Source organism: Salmo trutta, chromosome 12 (genome assembly GCF_901001165.1).
Source record: "Salmo trutta chromosome 12, fSalTru1.1, whole genome shotgun sequence".
Lineage (NCBI taxonomy): Eukaryota > Metazoa > Chordata > Actinopteri > Salmoniformes > Salmonidae > Salmo > Salmo trutta.
The window spans coordinates 9024195-9038267 of record NC_042968.1 but is presented as its reverse complement, the minus strand read 5'-3'; the positions used below and the strand labels follow the sequence as shown (position 1 = coordinate 9038267).

The following is a 14073-nucleotide window of genomic DNA, read 5'->3' as shown; positions in this document are numbered from 1 at the left end:
TTTTCCCCTTAAAGGCATTTGACCCCATCTTAGTGATCTAAGCCCTGAACTTTGATGTTTTATCTAAGTGATTGAACAGCAACGCACTCTATGCTGCAGGTGCAGTTTGTTAAGCTGTTCAAACATGTTATTCCTCAAGCAAGGACAATAACAATGTTGGGCATGTTGTGGAAGGGCATATCACGTGATGTTTTTGATAACATGTCTGTGTGTAGGTGGGCTGGATCCTGTCTGCTCTGGACCAGCTCCAGCTGAACCCCCAGCCTGCAGTAGCCATCCTGCCTCTGGGGACAGGCAACGACCTGGCCAGGACCCTCAACTGGGGGGGTGTGAGTATATATTAGGAACACTTTTTTAATATTGAGTTAGCACCCCCCCCTCTCTTTTTACCCTCAGGACAACCTCAATACCTCAGGGTATGGACTGCAAGGTGTCGAAAGCGTTCCACAGGGATGCTGGCCCATGTGGACTCCAATGCTTCCCACAGTTGTATCAAGTTGGCTGGATGTCCTTTGGGTGGCGGACCATTCTTGACACACACCGGGGGAAAAAACCTGCAGCGTTGCAGTTCTTGACACACTCAAACCTGTCTATGTGTGCCCTCTGAATGGCGCATGTACACAATCCATGTCTCAAGGCTTAAAAATCCTTCTTTTAACCTGTCTCCTCCCTCTCATCTACGCTGATTTTGAAGGGGATTTAACAAGTGACCTCAATAAGGGAGCATAGCTTTCACCTGGATTCACCTGGTCAATGGAAAGAGCAGGTGTTGCTAATATTTTGTACACTCGGTGTATACCCTCAAAGATGTGCTTTTCCATAGTCGTTGGACAATGCAGGTGCACAGTTAACTCTGTAGAGGGCACCAGAATCATGACAATAACCGCCTATTATTTTCTTGAAAAATGTCTTGAAGAATTTATATATCTCGGGAGGAACTAGCTGCTTTCTACAATGAATTGTGTTTTAATGCTCTTGGTGTTGTCCTTCTCTATTCCTCCCCTCTCCAGGGTTACACAGATGAGCCGGTGTCTAAGATCCTGTCTCATGTAGAGGATGGGAACGTCGTCCAGCTCGACCGGTGGAATCTAACAGTGGAGCCCAACCAGGATGCTGGTGCAGAGGAGAAGGATGAGCATCAGACGGACAAGGTGAACAAACCCCTCTCATCCCAGATCCTGTACTGCAGACATGGACTGTCAACATATGATAGTGTGGTGTGTGTGTGTGTGTGTGTGTGGATGGGTGATGCAGGGAATGAGGATTGATCAAATTTAAACTTAGTGCTTGCGCTTTTACCTATCAGATGGTGTGTTTGTAATTACATCATAAATCAGGTCTTGACTGTGATGAGTTCATCGAGCCCCAGAGAACTAACCTCTCTACAATGTCACAATATAATTTGTTTATTGTGAACAGGGTCATGGCTGGCCACACACCAAAATACCTCTGTGACCTTTACATGATTTAATGGTTAGTTAGTTCTAAAAGTTGAGAGAGTTTATCAACTAGAAGCACAATGTCGCTCTACGACCTCAAACATGATGTATTATTTTTTTTAAAAACATTTTTTTATGGCAGTGAGGGTAGTCTGGGGTCACTAAAGACCGTAGGACTGAGGGTGGAGATGGGCCCAGCAGCATACTCCGGTTTAGTGTTGAAATGTCAACATTTGACATTGTTGTTTTGGTGGTATCGCGTCTGGGATTAACCCATTTTTGTACGGGTTTTCTTTTCCGCAGCTCCCCCTCGACATCTTCAACAACTACTTCAGCCTCGGCTTCGACGCACACGTGACACTAGAATTCCACGAGTCTCGAGGTTGTATTTCCGAGCGATCTCTTAACGTTGACTACCCATGTAATCTGTGCTATCCGTAGACGGGTCACATCAACAGTAACAAATGATGCTGTGTGTATCTAGTGTATGCCAAATCATTGTGTCATAATTACTCACAACCTATCATGCCTTCTATAACCAACGCTCCTCAGAGGCCAACCCGGAGAAATTCAACAGCCGCTTTCGGAACAAGATGTTCTATGCAGGGGTGGGTACAGTTGTGTTCCCTAAACAGGAGAAAATAACACATACATTCCTATTTTCTCACATTTATCATCTCTTTTACCATTAGTTGTGATAGTAATAGCCATAGCTTTAGTAGTGTCAATGTTTTCTATTGATAATCTACAAGTTTGATTCTCTGGTGTTCATTCTGACCAGACGGCCTTCTCGGACTTCCTCATGGGCAGCTCCAAAGACCTAGCCAAACACATCAAGGTCGTGGTGAGTTCAACTGACCATTACATGGACCTTGGCTGCAGCTCAGATTGTGCGACGTCATTCCACAACGGGTTCGAGTTCAAATCTAAATCCGTTAACAGGAATTTCCCACTTCATAGTGAAAATAGTTAGTGCAGAAATAGAAATTGACCCCAGTTTGAGAGCCTAGGCTTCATTCTGAGCTTGTATAGTAGGTAGGTTGTAAGGATCACATCTCATTAGACTGACAGATGTGTTCTTCTTCACTGTCAGTCAGTCAGAATGTGGCACCTTTCAAAGGGTACATTTTATAGGCCATGTAAGAACTCTTCCAGGAATGATCTGAGTGCGTATGTGTACAGTAATGGAGACTGTCTGTCTGTCTGTCTGTCTGTCTGTCTGTCTGTCTGTCTGTCTGTCTGTCTGTCTGTCTGTCTGTCTGTCTGTCTGTCGTTAGTGCGACGGCACCGACCTCACCTCAAAGGTTCAGGATCTGAAGCTGCAGTGCCTGGTGTTCCTCAACATTCCCAGGTTAGCATCCTCAATGGGGAAAACGGGTTATATATGACATGTTACAATTTTGTCACTGTTGTAATGGAGGCTGTAGGCTAAGTTAGGCACCTAACCATGTGTGTACGTGTGTACTAGATACTGTGCTGGTACCATGCCATGGGGCACCCCAAGCGAGCACCATGACTTTGAGCCACAACGGCACGACGACGGCTGCATTGAAGTTATCGGCTTCACCATGACCTCTCTGGTATTCACCTATCAACTTGAATTTGTCTGTGTGTTAGAACATAAGTTAGTAGATTTAATTAAATGGATGAGTCAGTTTCTTTTTGTCCTAGTCGTGACCTTGCTCTGACGGATGATCGTCTTGTCCTCCCTGGTGCTGTAGGCAACGCTGCAGGTCGGAGGTCACGGTGAGCGGCTGAACCAGTGCAGAGAGGTGACCCTCACCACCTACAAGTCCATCCCCATGCAGGTAGATGGGGAGCCGTGCAAGCTAGCCCCCTCCACCATCCGTATCTCCCTGAGGAACCAAGCCAACATGGTGCAGAAGACCAAGAGGAGGACATCTATACCGCTGCTCAACGAGTGAGTAATACAGTCCGGTGTCCAGTCAGAATCCTGAACATCAATCCGCTATGGAGACTTTCTAGAAGTGTACTTTGTTAAGTCTTTTGCGCTGTCGGCAGGTTGCCTCTGTTGTCATAACGGTGCTTGTGGAGTTGGAAGTTATTGTAATGCATTCCACAAGTCATGACTAGTGTCCTCGACCGAGGCGAAAGTCGCTCTTCAATTTCTTGCTGTGTGATTTTTAAGTGGCGTGCGGGTGTGGCACGCAGGTGTCCTCGACGCTAGCCTGTGGGATTCATTTGCAGGGGTGGCTGAAGCGCTGACAAAGACGTGTGCATGTAAAATAATCTAAGCCGACAAGGGGAAACAAACAAACACACAAAAAAAAATTCATCAAAGTCAACATGGCTTTGCTACCATCTTCCTTTTCTCTCCATCAGTAGTCTTCGTCATATCAGTCTGTCTGTCTACAGGCTGAAAATCGGATGTATTATCAGAATGAACAACCCTATTTATTTTCATGGTAATTGCGTTACCTTTTGTCAAACCTGTTGTAAGGTTTTTTGCTAATTTCATACTTCGCTGATTCTGATGTGAGTCTCGCGACAATGTGTTGACTTGCTGACGGAGGGGAATTATGAGTCCTCCGTCTACATGATTGAAATGTTTGGGGGGGGGGGGGGTTTACAGAAGCCTGTTTTAGCTGAGATTTAAAGATGTGGTCATCCAAAACCGTATTCATGATACCGTTCTTCCTTTTTGCAAAGTTGGTTAGAATGGCCCGACCTTCTGTGAAGCAACAAAACACCAGGCATTTGGACAGAAAGTAAGAATGATAAGATGCAAATGAGCCTGGAATTCAAACAAACAACCCAGCTGTATTCACTTCTACACTTTGTTTGAGATCATACCCCGACATTAGATGTTGTCCTCCCAACTGTTTTGCAACATACTGCAGTAAGAAACCTATACGACTTGTTGTTGTCAGGTGCCTATTGTCCTGGTAAGCTATAGTCGCACCATTGTTTTTGGATCTCCCACACACTGCGAACAGGTCACATTCGCCACCGATCACAACTGTTTTCATGAATATATAATCATCCTAGAAGCCATCACGGTGACAAACGGAAGGGGGAAAGCAGCGTTGAACACCTCTGGCTTCTCTCAGGCTGCTGTGCCATGTGAGCCCAGGTTGTCAGAGTGTCGTGGTTGGAGGTTGATCCCCTGTCACCAGCGTGTGTTAATGCTCTTCCCGGGTGACAGCCTTTCATTAAACTTATGCCTTCATTTATTTCCATATTCATTTGTTTTTTATCTCTCAGCCGAGATGTTTCCAACTCCCAAATAGTTTACTAAGTTAGAAATGGATATGGAAAGTAACTGATTATGTACAGTATAATTGTGTACTGAAATCAAGCATAGGTTATGGAATAATCTTTCTTGTGTCAATTTGACATGATTTGTTTGTTTGAAACTCAGAGGTCCTACAAATATATACACTGAACGAAAATATAAACGCAACATGTCAATTGTTGGTCCCATGTTTCATGAGCTGAAATGGATCCCAGAAATGTGCCATACTCTATGCACACATTTTGTGCGCACATTTGTTTATATTCCTGTTAGTGAGCATTTCTCCTTTCCCAAGATAATCCATCCAGGTGTAGCATATCAAGAAGCTGATTAAACAGCATGATCATTACACAGGTGCACCTTGTGCTAGGGACAATAAAAGGCCACTCTAAAATGTGCAGTTTTGTCACACAGCACAATGCCATAGATATCTCAAGTTTTGAGGGAACATGCATTTGGCATGCTGACGGCAGGAATGTCCATCAGAGCTGTTGCCTGATAATTTAATGTTCATTTCTCTACCATAAGCCCCCTCCAATGTGATTTTAGAGAATTTGGCATTAAGTCCAACTGGCCTCACAACCGCAGACCACGTGTATCCACGCCAGCCCAGGACCTCCACATCCGGCTTCTTCCTCTACGGGATCGTCTGAGACCAGCCACCCGGACAGCTGATGAAACTGTGGGTTTCCACAACCAAATAATTGCCGCACAAACTTTTAGAATCCGTCTCAGGGAATCTCATCTACATGCCCGTCGTCCTCACCAGGGTCTTGACCTGACTGCAGTTCGGTGTTGTAACTCACTTCAGTGGGCAAATGCTCACCTTCAATGGCCACTGGCATGTTGGAGAAGTGTGCAATTCACGGATGAATCCCGGATTTTAACTGAACCGGGCAGATGGTAGACAGCGTAGCATGTATGGCGTCGTGTGGGCGAACAGTTTGATGTCAACGTTGTGAACAGAGTGCCCCATGGTGGCGGTGGGGTTATGGTATGGGAAGGCATAAGCCACGGACAACGAACACAATTGCTTTTTATCGATGGTCATTTGAATGCACAGAGATACCGTGACGAAATCCTGAGGTCCATTGTTGTGCCATTCATCCACCGCCATTACCTCATGATTCAGCCTGATAATGCACGGTCCCATGTCTGTGCACAGTCCTTGGAAGCTGAAAAGGTTCTTCCATGGCCTGCATACTCAACACAAATGTCACCCATTGAGCATACTGTGGGTCGACGTGTACGACAGCGTGTTCCAGTTCCAATATCCAGCAACTTCGCACAGCCATTGAAGAGGAGTCTGACAACGTTCTATAGGCCACAATCAACAACCTGATACATTTTATGCGAATGAGAGGTGTTGCACTGCATGAGGCAAGTGGTGATCACACCAGATGCTGACTGATTTTCTGACCCATGCCCATATCTTTTTTATAAAGGTATCTGTGAACAACAGATGCATATCTGTATTCCCAGTCATGTGAAATCCATAGATTAGGGCCTAATGAATTTATTTCAATTTACTAATTGCCTTGTATGAACTATAACTCAGTAAAATCTTTGAAATTGTTGCGTTATATTTTAGTTCAGTTAATTCCAATTTTTGAGAGATGATACCCAAATGGCTATGCTTCTTCTGTTGTCTTCCTCAGCCAGCAGCCCTTCCCGGAGAGGCTAAGGATCCGGGTGAACCGTATTAGCATGCACGACTATGAGGCCCTACATTATGACAAGGAGAAACTCAAAGAAGCCTGTGAGTATTCCATCTTTATCTAATGCACTGTAACTCCATCATCCTTCAGGTGTCGGTCAGCCTGTTCAAGGAGGAATGCAGCAGGCCCTTGAGTACTGCTTCATGCAGGGATGTTACTGCGAGCCAGAGGTGTTTTCAGTGTTGTAGAACTCTGTAGTCTACACATTTTAGTTGTTTTTATTGCCGTGCAGGTGAATTTCAAAATGGCAGGCTTGTTTTGTAGAGTTAAATCCTGGCCATACGCGCACTGTAAGGGACCTGAGCCAATTGAAGATATACTATACGTGTCCTTGAGCCATTTTTAGGGGCCGATTCCGACCCGAGTTAAGAGCATAAATGGAACGTAAATTCCCCTTTTATGCACTTTTCTCTCTACGCGTATTCTGACCTTGAATTTAAGCATGAGAGTAGCTTGCTATTCCCCTGCTATTTGTTTGGGGTGGAGATTGAATGAATTAAGGCGTGACAGAGGTGTGTCAACAGATACGGCATATTCTGATCTAATTTCCTAATAATTCTACCGGTTCCAAGTGGAAAAAGCGTTTACTTCATTTTTTCCAGTGGAAATAATACCATTCTCCATGCACTGTAATTGACATATTGATGAGAGCTAGATACATTTGGATAAGGGAATTGTAAATAGAAATGACACATGTTTAAGAACTATTTTACCTTATAATCGCTGGAGACAAATGTGAAGCCTGTCGTATGGCAGAAAACGGAACCATATTAACTTTCCCACAGTAAAGTTTATGAAATGCTGTGGCATTATGCAAAATGTTAATCGTACTGCCTTTTAACTTGCAGGGATGGGCACGCTCTAGTGTCTTAATTATTTCCTATTATTTATCATGTTAAATATTAGCCACTATCAGTATCGACCGTCAGTAGGCCTAATAACCACACATATTTGAACTGCCAAATACTTCCCTTCGGTTGGTATGGCCTACATTATCGTTCTATTTATTTATGTTGGTTTGTTTACCTTCATTTGCTTCCTCTGAAAACGATGTCACAGCCATGTGGTTGTTACAGAGGATCATTAGTAACATTTGATCATGTAAAATAAAATACACGTATGCTAATTAAATCGTTATGGAGCGGATCGCAGACCAAGCCGTAACAGTTTGAACCCGACACGTGGCGCAATACTTGGCTGTGTCATCACACAGTTCCATGGTTAGTGCGGGCAATAGACAAGGGTATATCCTACTATTGTACACTATTCTCCCTAATTATAATTATATGAACACTATTCTTCCAACATCACAATGGGGTTAAATAACTAAATGTGGCAATGTTCAGAATTATCAAACCACCATTTTCTTTCTTTCATGCGTAAAGGCACTCCTAACCTGTTTTTTAGGATTCATAAATACCTTCCTAAACCTAAATAATCTACAAAATCTGAATGTTTTTTTAAATCAACCAGTTGGTGCTGAAACAGAGATGAATATGCATATATTTATATTTTAGTGAGTCTGACAAAATTAGAACTTAAAGGTACACCGTATTTAAAGGGATGGCTTAAGATAGATGTGCTGAAAAGCCTATTGAAGGAAAACTCCACGAGAAAATCTGTTGGCCAGCAAGTGGGAGGGTTTTCAGCGGCTGAATGAAATGTATTCAGCGCACGCAAGGGAACCACGCCTGCAAAGCCAGTTACGCACCTGCATAAAGTAAGTCTGAATAGCAACTACTGAGAAGTGTGTAGGAAAGGCGTGCATAGGAAAGGTATCCATTTCCTGAGTCTCAATCCGCCCCTTGGTGAACTGTCAGCAAGAGTGTCTAATCACTTCTCGTGAGGGAAATGGACTCTAAATCTACACAGCGACTGCATAGACGCTGTCACTGTCAAACGTAGATTAGCACAAATTTATTTAATTTGGAAAGACACACCAGGCTCTTGATCGCCCCTTTTTAAGGATGCCGCCGTCAACTAGCCTCGCTAAATACAAAGGAAAAGGAAGTCCCTTTTGATTTATATGGTACTTAGCAGAAACCCCACAGAGATGGAACTCTTTCATTTTCTCTCTTCCTGGCTCCTCCTGGAGGGGGAGGTGGGTATTTGCTCCAGGTTTTGCTATCCGTTCACCTTGAAACCCTCCTCCCATCCCCGTCAGGCCACTCAATTGCTAGGAGTTTATCAGTGTGGGCCTCCCTGCATCTGACTTTGGCTAGATATCAAGTGTATGACTGTGAGGCGATAATGAGGTAGCTACCCATTACCGTCTCTAATGGATGCCCAGGGGCCCCAGAGGGGCCCAGTCAGTGGTTCTGTGTTCTACAGCCTCCTGCAGTACCTGTGTGCCAGGACAACATGGTAATCACCTCCATAGCACAGCTAGAGCCACCCCCCCCCACTCTTAATTGTTCTCACATTCGCATCCTCATGCACAAACCTAACTTCCAGACAGTGTCTCAGACTGTTAGTTAGTTCTCTCCTTCTTAAAACAAAGTTTTGTTTGTTTTGTCTAGACTTTTGAAGTCTGTTGTTCAGGAAGTTAGGCAGTACTGAAGTTGTATATGATAATCCTCTTCAAACCAAACTGCAACAATTAACTGGCCCCAAGTTATGTAACTCGGATATGCAAGTGATGCTGTTTGGGGCTGTTTTTTTTTGTTGTCTCTAATGACACAAAACCCAGCTGCTGTGGACCGACCTTGTTGGATATCTCCAAAGAAGTATGTGAAGTAAGAAAGTGTGATGAATGTATTCGGTTCTTACTGAACTCTCGCAATTATATAGCCTCGTATTACCATCCCGATGACCGCTGTGGAATTCATGTAGTGAAACAGAATGTAAGCGCGCAAAATTTCCTGGATGGAGGTACGGGGCAATTATAATATATATATATATATATCTCAATTATAATACTGGATGGAAAATCTCCCAGTAGGTTTTGATTCTCAGGCATAATTGGTGGAGGTCCCAACAGTTTTCTAACAGTACGTACCATTCGGTTCACGGAAGGCTGAAAGTACTTTATTCTTTGTTTTCCACCACTAGATGTCACAACATGCAACTAAAAGAAAATAAGATTTTTTAAACCTGAAGTACACTTTAACTGAGTCTAGAAGTAAATTCAATGTCCATATTAAACTGTCATACGGTGATCCAATAACGTACGTTGTGCATAATGCACCCTCATGCTTGCTGACATACAAGAGAATTCCAAGGCTGTTTCTGATAGGCTAAAGTGAACAATCGTTCTGTCGTTCAATTTGCACATAGTTTAGCTTCATTCCGGACATCAGACTCTCTCTGGCCAACACTGAATCAAGTTAGGTCCCCCACGTTTCACATGGATCTCGAGGTACAAATGATGTTAGCCGTCATAGCCGAGGTTAACACTCTATGCTCTCGTCTCTGATACCAAAATATAGCACGCGGCTACTACCACGTTAGCCAGTTGTCTTGGTTGCCTGACACCTATAAAGAGCTTAGAGAACTCCACAGTTGCAGAGTGAGGAAAGCAAAAGAGGGGGGGGAAGAAGAGGAAGAAGCCAAATTCAATTGGAGACAGACTGTTCCAGGGTTGCTAGGCAACAGCACATTCCTCGGTGGAGAAATCTGCCCACTTTTCTCTTTCCGCCTGTAAAACTTGCTGCTCAGAGCCACTTTTTCAATTCACAAATCTCAGCCTGATAGTCCACGAGTCTTTCTCTTCTGTTCTGACCTCTAAAGAAGGCCCTGTGAATAGCCCGGACGTTCATGATCACATAATGTGGTTTTGATGCACTCACTGATACACGGTGCATCTGCTCTCTCACCTGCTTCCCAGTTGTGCTTTAGGCCTAATTGCCTGTCCCTAGTTTAGCACAAATCAATGGGCATGTGGGCATAATCACAAACATGTCACCAGACAGTTTGTCCTCTTGCAGACATCAAATTTAGAGAATTCTTCCTCTGTTATTGTGTTGTATTGCTATTTGGTTAACACACTTCACCTACTTTGACAGCCGTTTCAAAGGGGTTTGAGTTCACTAAGTGCATTGGACTTTGCGTGGCACTCTATGAAACACAAGGCATCCAGGAAGCCCAAGTCTAAAATATCCTTGATCTATTGCCAACAAAAGGAACTTCCCCCAAACCATTCTGGGTTCGAGTTGATAAATGGACACAATCCGTTAGTCTGTCTCTTGTAGCTTGTGTCTATGAGCTACCTGTGGACCTAGCTGTAGAATGGTTTTTAATGGCTCGATCTCTGGGCACCTGCAGCAGTGTTTAACAGCATGTTGTCTCTCATCTCTCCCCACAGCTATCCCACTGGGACTTATCGTTGTCCCGGGAGACAGTGACCTGGAAACATGCCGCTCCCACATCGAGAGACTCCAAGAGGTGAGAAATTAAGGAAGAAGTGGGGGACAGCGAGAAGGGGACAGAGGGGAGAGTCTGGGTTGATGAGGTAGTTGGAACTCTGGGTAAAGGAGAGGGGTAAGCTGATGAATGACAGGGAAGACCGAGCGATGGGGGGGACAGGAGAGCATGATGAGGAGATAAGAGGCAGAGAACATAAATACAAAGGAGCTGGGAGGACTCAGATATATCTGTAATGGAGGACAATACAGGCAGAGAGTAGAAGAAGACAAAAGGCGTAGGACTGAGCTAATGCCGTAAGAGGATGTGGGAAATAATTCTGATGAAGTTGTGAGAGTGCAAGAGATGAAGGAAGAGAGTAGGTTAGAAGAGGAGGAAGGAACTTGCTGATGTCGAGAGCAATTACTCGCAGGCTGGTCTACGGTGGCTCATCTGGACAGACAAGCCCAAACCTGTCTTTAGGATGGGAAAGGATTGCATGTGTGGTTGTTTGTGAATGGGGGAGACTGCGATTCTGCCATAAAATGACATCCTTGCCCCTCTAGCTACCTCGCTGTCCCTTTTGGCTCAAAACCCATTGAAATAAATAGTGCATGAAATTTGTTGGCGATTAGCGGCACCAACCTCTTTTGCAATCATTTGATTACTATATTCCTCCTTATTTTTAACTACAATCCCTCAACGCCTGTCCCTCATTCGTTGCTGTTTTCATCAGCTCATGTCGTAAGAAAAGGCTTAAATTATATTTAGGTTTTGTCTGCCACTAGTGGAGGCTTGATGACTAAAATACTGTTGCAGAATGGTAATTGCTTCTGTAATATGTGTAATCATCCACTTTCATTATATGTTACTCTCAAAAACATATGATCACCAAATAATAAAGTAGGACTCATAGCACACAACAAGATGGCATAAATTGAGGGGGGGAAGTTTCTCCCACTACATTCAACCCATTTTCTGCAATCCAAAACCAGTCATTATAGTAGCTTCAAGACGAGATGCTTATTTTCCTATCCGCATGTGGTGATTTATTTTGGGTAGGGGCATTAGACAGGAAGGAGAGTCTCCATTTGCGGGATTACAGTGTTTTTGGGGCTATTCCACAGGACTTCATCTCCATTCATCCCTCCTTCAATCGACTGGTGCTCCAGGTTGGTAAAACGAGACAGGACATGGGAGTCTGTGGCATGGAAAGGAACAAGTCTGAAAAGGAAACATTCCCCTAATTAAAAACGACCTTTTAGATCACGGATTACATTTTACATGGACATTTTAGTCATTTAGCAGACGCTCTTATCCGGAGCGACTTCACCGACGGAGGCAAACGCAGACGGAAAACAAACGGATGGGGCAAACAATAACCAAGTATAATCGAATTCAAAACAAGGATGAGGCCTTTTATCATTACCATGTTATTTTCTATGAGAACACACTGTTTGAGTACGTGATACGTACTGTAGGCTTAAAGTCCAAAGGAAACACTTGTCAAACCTGTCCCTCCCTGTGCATACCCGTCAGACACGCTCGGTACAAAGACGGCGCTGCAACCACACATCTCATGTTTGCATTAGGTGTTTTACTTGGAATTGTGTGTTTGATCAGCTCTTCCATTGCTTATTTTTTTTGTCTCCCAAGAAAATAATCTAGAGCACAAATCTACTGCTCACGTCCTGTAGGTCCTTGTTGGCTTAAAAACAAATAAGCTGTGCAAATCAGTAAATGGTGTGTGTGTGTGTGGCATCAATATTCAAATATCACTTTTACAAAGTGATTTCGCTACACGCTCTTACCCAGAGAGCGAGAGGTTGTGGGTAGATGCTGAGACGGTCCGTCTCCGGTGATAACCACACACTCCTCCCAGCTACCCTGGCCCTCCTTTAGATCCCTATTCACAGCTTAGCCAAACCGTCTGCATAATGGGAATAGCCGAATAATAGAGGCTGTACTCGGGAGAACCTTTTTTCCCTCTTGTCTATCTGTAGTGGCCCCCTCTATGCGAACCAACCCAAATTTGTCCCTCTGGGAAGAGTTTTTCTCCTTGTTCCTCGGTGCCCCGAAGCATGTTTTAGATGTGTTTGTACATGTGTTGTGTTTGTGAGTGTTTACTCTCTCTCCCTTTCTGTGTGCATGAGAGACATTGTAATCAGGAATATGTTTGCCTGTGATTTTTGTATGCAGCAAGCATACAGTGTTTAAGAAACTGCTGAAGTTATGTTTGCTTTGGCTATGTTATTGCAGTTAGTAATACTTTTACTGAAATATAAGAGAGCACTACAACTTATACCAGTTAGTGGACTAGTTGATACTGTCTCGTTTGGTGGTTGCATGTTTTGGGTTCCCTGTTCGAGACCATGAAAAGTCTGGTCTTCCTTAGATTGGATACCTTGTGTACACGATTGTCTTTGTTTGTTTGTGTGGGTGTGTGTGTGTGTGTTTTTCTTGTAGGTGGTATCCAGTATTTGTGCTCTAAGCTAAGCAGGATCTTTCAGCGTAGTTCCTCAGTGCATGTATCATAACATTCTGTACACTGCTATCCTCCAGTCCCCTTGGAAGTTAGATGAACTGGTCAAATTACCTTTAGATGGGAAAAATCAGTAGTCGGTTTTCTTGACCACAGTTCAACTGATCAGGAAAAAACTCTCAGCCCTAGTTTTAGTCGGCAACTATAACTTGGGCCTGGAGTTTTCCTGTCCAAGGCATGTGGTCAGGAGAAACTCATGGCCCCTAGAAATGACTTCTGTTGGTTGTCGTCACATTCCAACCGGTCTCTTTCAGTCTGAACATTGAATAGACAAATGTCCTTTTTGTGGCTTGCCTCAGCCCATTTTCCTCTAAGCATTCACTTACCTTCAAGATCAAGTTCTGAAGAGGATTATGTCAATGTATCTCATTGCATAAGATCACTGGACTATGGTATCTTTTTAGAAAAGCTAGGGTTAAGTACAGTTCAGCCAATGCACAGAACAGTGACCAAGGATTCTGTGACTGAGGGGGGGGAAACACCTGCCCTCTTAAACTCATGTAACTCTATATGAAAGAGTAGGGGAGGGTTATATGCCTGGGCCCTTTCAGTGAACTCACTGCCCAGAAAAGTACTTTTCATTTCAAAAGCCTGTCTGAACACAAGACTCAGGGCCTTTAAATCTTGCCCTACATCCAGCAGAAAAGGTTTTTTATTATTTGAGTCCTCCGTTTTTTTTTCAATGGACCAGTAAGTTGGACAAAACAGAGTCAAGGCCTTCTAGTCTCATTTATGTTGAGTCTAAAGAGCAGGCTGTTGTGGAACTAATCTCATTGG

The 14073-nt window shown here is 43.8% G+C and overlaps 1 protein-coding gene across 11 annotated transcripts in view; it reads left to right on the top strand.

The window, feature by feature from the left end:
• LOC115202875 (diacylglycerol kinase zeta) overlaps positions 1-14073 on the top strand; it is a 131730-nt gene that overhangs the window by 92010 nt on the left and 25647 nt on the right. For 9 of the 11 annotated variants that reach the window (XM_029767015.1, XM_029767013.1, XM_029767017.1 and 6 more), the window contains 11 exons: positions 216-329; positions 1011-1151; positions 1743-1821; positions 1992-2047; positions 2221-2283; positions 2717-2790; positions 2908-3019; positions 3161-3360; positions 6354-6454; positions 10717-10796; positions 11882-11926. In XM_029767015.1, coding sequence (XP_029622875.1) covers positions 216-329; positions 1011-1151; positions 1743-1821; positions 1992-2047; positions 2221-2283; positions 2717-2790; positions 2908-3019; positions 3161-3360; positions 6354-6454; positions 10717-10796; positions 11882-11926 — 1065 coding nt within the window. The remainder of the gene's footprint in view (positions 1-215; positions 330-1010; positions 1152-1742; positions 1822-1991; positions 2048-2220; positions 2284-2716; positions 2791-2907; positions 3020-3160; positions 3361-6353; positions 6455-10716; positions 10797-11881; positions 11927-14073) is intronic. The other 2 variants (XM_029767012.1, XM_029767009.1) reach the window with 1 other exon arrangement.